The sequence below is a fragment of the Morone saxatilis genome, unplaced genomic scaffold (assembly GCF_004916995.1).
Source record: "Morone saxatilis isolate NCDOM2014 unplaced genomic scaffold, NCSU_SB_2.0 Contig9, whole genome shotgun sequence".
In the NCBI taxonomy this organism is placed as follows: Eukaryota; Metazoa; Chordata; class Actinopteri; family Moronidae; genus Morone; species Morone saxatilis.
Window position 1 is genome coordinate 10982566 of NW_023340268.1, and position 7223 is coordinate 10989788.

The 7223-nt window shown below is 40.4% G+C and overlaps 1 protein-coding gene across 1 annotated transcript; it reads right to left on the reverse strand.

Moving 5' to 3' along the window:
- Positions 1 to 2461: 2461 nt before the first annotated feature.
- fam8a1a (family with sequence similarity 8 member A1a) lies at positions 2462 to 5768 on the reverse strand. The gene is made up of 5 exons (XM_035681991.1): positions 5219 to 5768; positions 4763 to 4883; positions 4375 to 4498; positions 3534 to 3673; positions 2462 to 3272 (listed from the first exon to the last, which is right to left on the reverse strand). The coding sequence occupies exons 1-5, from the start codon at positions 5634 to 5636 to the stop codon at positions 3128 to 3130; spliced, it is 948 nt and encodes a 315-aa protein (XP_035537884.1). The 5' UTR covers positions 5637 to 5768; the 3' UTR covers positions 2462 to 3127.
- Between the last annotated feature and the right edge of the window lie 1455 nt (positions 5769 to 7223).

Consider the following 7223-nt stretch of genomic DNA (forward strand, 5'->3'; position numbering starts at 1 on the left):
TACAAGCTCGAAATTTATGGAAGATGTTACGCATTTATAATTCAGACACTGCATTTACACATGTTCTACTATTCCTCGTTGCCATCAGGACACACATGTGGGTGTAGGTGCAAGCTCTATGATCTACTGATCCCTAAAGGCCAGAGTTTGGAAGGAATTACAAAAAAGGAAGACACGAAAGAAATGTACGGATGAACAAAGGTGGCATGACAGCAACATGGTGCACAAGCAGCTTAAGTAAAATAGCTAGTAAACAAAAAGCCTTGAATGGTGGCTGTAATTTGTGTCTTTTGGTTCGTGTGTGTGCATGTTGGAGTGAGAAAGTTGGCAAGAGACTGGTGATAATTACTAATTCATAAGGATTAATGGTTGCTATTTAAAAACCTACCATTCTGAGGAGAGCCGAATGAACGTTGTGTCTTCCTACTGGGACCGTAAGACAAAATATGCCCCTGGCTAATCTTACATGAACACGGCTCATAAAAACTCAACTCCACAGCACTTTGGCACTGGAAATTAAAAAAAAAATTATTATGCTTTTGTTTGTGTTACTTAAACAAACTGAATAACACAACGTTCTTGTCATATGAGTGACCTTATTAATTACCTCAGACCTAAAGTGGTAATACCATATAAAATAGCATGTGACAGACATTTGGCCTGCTCAGGTATGACCTTGATCTTCACAAACAGCACCAGCTTATTCTGCCATCACTGTGGTGATCAATAAAGCTCAGTCATACTGTACAAAAAGTCCCATGACTTTGTAGCATCATGACAAAACTATATGCACAATAACAACACTCTTTAAAGGCCCTGTAAACGCATTTTCTCGATCAGCTTCCTACTATGAGTGATGGGATACTATATGAAAACACAATTTTCTTGCCAGTTTTTGTCTTTTTTTTCTGACCTCTTCTCACTGGTTTGATGACACACCATTAAAGCATTGTTAGTAAGATGCATCTCTGTTCATCGAAGTAACTTACCTTGCATGACCTGTGGTCTAACGATTACTCATGCACAGAGTTTGCAGATGTCAGCAAAGACGGAGATGTCACAGAGGAAAGCAAATACTGTGTGAGGATTAAAAGAGAAATCTGTCAGCAGTATGTGTATTCAATGTGTTCACATCATTAGCTGCTCAAGATTCTTGTTTTAGATAAACCTGACAAGACAGTTAAGGACAGGAAGTGTGAAGTGATGACCAGACAGGTGGAAAGACAGGAAAGCAGGCGCTGCAGAAATATACTTTTGCAAGTCAGCATGTGTTTTTTGTCAGTTATAATAAATGTTATTTATCAGTTATGAAAACACAGGCTATGCTGTTTACCACAAGATTACCTGGACAAACACGTTTGAAAATAATGCCAGCATCCAGTAACTACCCTCTATTTCTATCTACTGTATCTGGGCCACAACATGTGTTGATCTGTGTTGTCTAATGTTGCCCCCATGTGGCAACGATTGTTGTAGCAACTCGTGCCAAAAGACTCCCAAATAAAGACCTCAGTATTTAACATCCGTATAAAATGATCTTTTTAAACATGAAACACACACTAATACACTATGAACACAGCTAACAATATACGTATTCCTACTGTAGATCTAATGATATCCTGATAGTGGACTTTGAATTACTTTTATAATGGTTCTTAATCGGACGCTGGTCTGTACTTCAGTTTAAACACAGCCAAATACTAATCCCTCTAATCCTGTATTCGTATATCACAGTAGCTCAATTACCCACATCCTCAAGCATGAGACAAAGAAAATTGATTTCTTAATGTATTCCTTAAATCCTGTCAGTTATGTTGACTTTTTCTTTTGCTGAATCAGCCTTCAACTGTGAACATGGGCCCTTCCCTTATACCTGCTTTTATGTTTTAAACGTATTCAGTACTAACAGACACTGCAGTATGATCACACTCTAAAGCTCTTAAGTCCCATGCTGCATTCAAACATTTCCTCTGTGTACAACTGCAGGCCTTTTAAGAGCTGTACAGTACGAGGCTGTTAAGATGATAATAATGATGCAGCACCCCCTTTGGACCAATCAAGGACACCAATAAGACTTTCCCTTAAGCAAGAGGACAGAAGCCATTAAATGTGAATCCAAACAAAGAAGCTTATATGGGATCTTTTATTTACAGCTACCTCCTTAGTGGTAATGCGTTTCATTTTGTAAAGGCTACATCATCAGTTAGTCGTTTATTATTATTATTCAATTTATTTTTCCTCTTTCAAATGTGAAAAGGATATTTAAGAAGCATGACAATCAGTGCTTCTTTGATGCAAAACAAAAGAATTAAAAGTCTGATGGCAGAAAATATGAGCAGTGAATGAATCACAAACATGATTTCTTTTGTTTGGACCTCATACACCGGGAAGAAAAGTTACTGTTTCCCTAACGCAGAAAGATAGCAAAACAATACTTGAAAAATATATCCATAGGCACAAAGAATGGATAGAAATAGGTCTGGCTTTATTTTCTTCAGTCGGAGTGCTTAAAAATAATCACAATGTAACACAGAAAAGAAAAGAGATAACAATAACCAAATGTTTAGAACCTAATAAAGCCCCTATGTGTAGTGATTATGTGTCAAATTACTCTGATGGTTTCTGTTGGTAGAAAAGTTATTGTAAAAATTGGTGGGGGTCTTTTCTGGTACAGTTTTTAAATCCTACATACAGAGGCTTTAATCTTTTGCAAAAATAAATAAATATATTATGACATAGCACACAAGTTAAGATTCACATCATATGCGAGAAAGTCTCGGGATATCCCAGAAACTTTGGACAGCACCCAACGTAAAACTCACAATACTTCCGAGGGTTTCCTGACAGCTTATTTGTTGATTCACTGGTTGAAAAAAATCAGCCTTACACAAAAAGTTGGATTCTTTTGATTCCAACCTAACCAGGCTCAAACCTGTATGCATGAATTTTAAAGTGCAGTTTAAGTCCTCGTTTGTTCCAGTGAAGAAATAGGCTGATGCATTGCTTTTTTCCCCAATGCTAGTTCATTTGTGACTGATTAAAAATTTGAGAAACTCAGTGCACATGGGCCTGCAGCACTTTGTCATTACCCTGCCAAGCATACGAGAGTCGGCTGCTGCAGGAGAGGCTATCTGCCCCCTCTGCGCTGGACTACAATGGTCCCTGCCACAATGTCATACACAGTCCTGTTGTGCTGGAAGAAGAGGAGAGTGATGAAGACGGGAAAGAGGAAGGCAATGGAGAAGTTCTTATTAAGTGCCCGCACTGTAGAGCTGTTAGACAAAAGAGACAAAACAACAGGTTAGACTGAGAATTTCCTACAGGTGCTAGAGAATAGTAGAGACATTGGTTTGTGATTTAGACACAACAATACAATCAAACTTGGATATTTTACAATATATGAAGTAGAGTGGCTTCCACGCACAACACAATGACCTAAACACAGCTTATGTCGTATATCATTGAAATTAATACTTCCCAATACTTCTTCTTCCCAATCAAAAAGTAACTTAATCCTGTGTGTGATCACTCACGCAGAGAGGGAAACATTAGATGCTGGCACTACAAGGACCCGGTTGGGTCGGACCAGAGTCGATGTGTCACATGTTACCACCCGCAGGCCAAACAGGAACTTCCCTGGTGTGGCACCACCAGCACCCCAAATACAGATTGTCTGATTGGACAAGATAGACAAAAATGTACACAGTTTATCAGTGAATGTCAACGTGAGATGCACATTGTTAATAACCCCGTGGACCCATTACCATGCTAACAAAATGCCCTGTACGACAGTTCAGGGCAGAACTTGTTAATGATACCACGCTGTCACATGTAGGAGTAGAAAGGCAAGAAATTAATTCTCAGGTTTACACAAACAAGGCAGTAAGTTTTAGAAGGAAGGAAACATGCCAGATGGCATTAGTCTGAGCGCAGGAGCCTGAATGTCCCAGTGCTGCTTCCCACCTGGGAAAACAAGCCACTGATGCACAAGTCGAACAAGAGACATGTTACATGACTTCATCTCAGGCAACTATGAATGCAACGTTGCATCACTGTCCTCTGTGGGAAATACTGTTGTGGTATAGGACAACTGTGACTCTTCTCATTAGATAAGAGCATGTGGCAATGACGTACTGAATGCGAAAGGACAAAATTGGGTATTTTGTTAAAACTATAAATACACTTGTGTGGGAAAAGGTCCTTCTGTTCAGCTGGGGGGAAAAAAACCTGTATACAGCATTACATTAAGAAAACACTGGTTTTAAATACTCAAGTAAAAGTAACAATACAGAGTTACTCCAATGTTTTCAGCACTAACATCCCCTCCCTTTAGACTAGACATTCAACGTTGTGTACGGTGAAAATATGACTCACCTCATAGACGCACACTAGCACCCTGTAGACCAAAGCTACAGCCATCATCTTCTGTAGGTCTTCCATGGACGTGTTCTCATCTATCTCCTCCACAATGAAATGGGTAATAAACTTGGCAATGTCCCTTTAGAGAGGAGAGAAAGTACGCATGTGTGAGGACAGATGTGGGGAATGTTGAAATCGCTTGGCATTAAAGCAGTGATGCAAATCCTGTAAGTGTACCACAGCTTCACGGCTGCCTGGTTAGCCGAATAAAACTATTATAGGAACAGAGTGGTTTTGGAATGGTTCATCTAAAAAAGCATAATGGCCTCAGTTTTATGTCTTTAACTGTTGTCTTTTTATTTGAAACTGTATTCCCATAACCCAGTTTAATGGTTTCACTCACTTCATACCACTCAGATGCATGATCCAGAGCACGATGGTGGCCTTCACACAGAACAGGATGAAGAAGTCCACTGTCTCAGCCAGGAACCTCTGGAGAGGCGAAGGGATGGTGTACTCCCGTCCTGTATGAAGAAGATGAAAAGACAAGTGTACAATTCAATTTCACACATTTCTACACTACCCTGTCTCATTTATACACTCACATATATCACCTTGAATCCCTGACTAGCTGTAGGTCTGCAGAAACCTACCAGAGGTCAACATAGCACTGAGAGAGACCACTAAGCATATAAGCCTGTTTCCACAGGGCCATTTACTTAAGCCAGCTTCCCACCAGACTCATGACCTAGCTTATACAGAATAACCCACACACATTCATTATGAAGGCATTTTGGATGAGAGATAGGCCCCTGACTGACTACTACAGCAGCTCGCTCACTGTCAACCTGAGCCATACCTGCCTGAGGTGGATTCCCATTCTGCTGCGGGGCTTGCCGGGCATCAGTAGCTGGGGTCGGGGTCGCGGCTGAGCTCTGCTCGGTCTGGGCACCACCCGGATAAGGGAAGGATGCTGGGAAAGTGAGGGGATAAGGGTAGCTGTACCAGTTCCCCGTGTCAAAAGCCTGCTGCCCGCCGCCCGAAGTCGAGGCAGGTGTACCCGATGTCTGGGCGCTTGTCCCCGGCGAAGGGAACCCGCACGGCGGAGGGAAGGCTGATAGAGCCAGCCAGCTCTGCCAGTTGGCATACCCCCAGTAATACTGCCACATCCACTGCTGCAACTTTGCGCAGTATTCCGTTGTTGCGGTGGTCTGAGACGGTTTTGCGTCACTTTCAGGGCTGTCACGGCGGTTGTCACTCGTCGTAGTCGCAAACATGTTTGACCCACTTGACAGTTTTCGTCTAATTTGACGAGAAAATCTTATTTAAACGTCGGTAATGTTTCCTTTGCTGCGTTCATTAGCACTCAGCAGGTTACAGCGCTAGCTAAGCTAAGTGTGTTTGTAAATACAGGGATTTCCGGGACCTCTCGACGTTAAACATTACTTTACAGATGGGTGTCATTGTATAATATTTCGGTAATTGAAAATCAAACAATTATATGTGATTTATAATTACAGTGCCTCCCTTATATGTGCATCATATATCAGCGAAATACCATAATGTTGTGGAAACGGCTAATAACGGTCACCCGTGTGTCATTAATGGTATGAGCCATTTAAAGGAGCATCCTGTGTATTTTTCTAACGTTCATAACGGCTCCTTCAGCAACAAAACTCACTTTCTCATAGTCACTTGTAGTAACAAAGACTATTTACTGCCCCATTGGTCAAATAAATAAAACACTTATATATTTAACTTTAAAAAAAGAAGAAGAAAAGTTTGCATTTAAGCTTTTATATGTACACGTCCACTCATTTAACTGAGCATGTCTCTTGTCATATAATTTAATACCTTATATCACCTTGAAATGTTTTAGTTTGGCCTACATTTCTGTGACCTGTATAATTAAAGAACAGAAATGTCAGCTGTCAGGAATTGAACAGGTTCAGCAGGTTGAAAAGAGTGAAAAGAGTAATATGGAAAGCTCATATTTACCTTGAATAAATAAACTTAAGTCCCTATTATCACTAAATTCCACCAGTAGGGATGTTGATAAGAGTGTTGTAACGTTATATGTTAAATATGTGCCAAACTGAAGGAAGTTCAACACAAGGTTAGTTAATAACTAACTAGGAACTAAATAACTTCCTTTTCTAAGTAAATCACTCTGAAATGTATATACTAAAATTTCTATGACAACTAAAACATAATATGCTGCAACTTAAAGGTAAATATCCTTTCTCTGAGTCCTAACGCAAAAAAATAACATTTCAGTTACACCACAAGAGAGCAGCAGAGGCCAGCTGATACAAAATAATAACACATCAAATGCAACCATCAGAATAATCTCTATATAGATATTTATACAATGATATTGGCTCAGGCCCTAAGCAAAGTGAAAACATTTGAATTTTTTCATTGTATATTGTTTATCTTTGGTACCTCATTTATTTTTATGAAAATGGTGGGAGTTTTCGGCCTGCAGACGCATTCAGGACACCCAAACATCTGAGTTCATTGACAAATCAGTAGTCTGCCATAGAGGCCATCGGGATCAAAAACCCCAAAAACTCTGGAAAAGCTGCTGCAGAAACAGCTTTGATTCAAAAGACTTGCTGCTGATCAGCTGATGAAACCTATGTTTTGCTCTCTCTCTCTCTCACACTCTCTCTTTCTCTTTGTCCCCCTCTTTCCATTTGACCCTAATATGCAGGAGTTGCTCACTCACTTCTCCCACCCTCTCCTCCGTCCCACCTATGCTCTTTCTTCTGCTCTGTCTCTTTCTTTGTCTCACCCTTTCTCTCATTTTACTCCCCCTCTACTCTGATTACTAAAGGGGAGATGAGGTGGGGGGGTGGGTT

Coding starts and splice junctions, on each gene's coding strand:
- fam8a1a (XM_035681991.1), bottom strand. CDS start 5,636: ATGTTTGCGACTACGACGAGTGACAACCGCCGTGACAGCCCTGAAAGT. Junction 4,499..4,762: donor ATGCATCTGAGTGGTATGAA/GTGAGTGAAACC, acceptor TCCTCTCTAAAG/GGACATTGCCAAGTTTATTA. Junction 3,273..3,533: donor TCTAATGTTTCCCTCTCTGC/GTGAGTGATCAC, acceptor TTTGTCTAACAG/CTCTACAGTGCGGGCACTTA.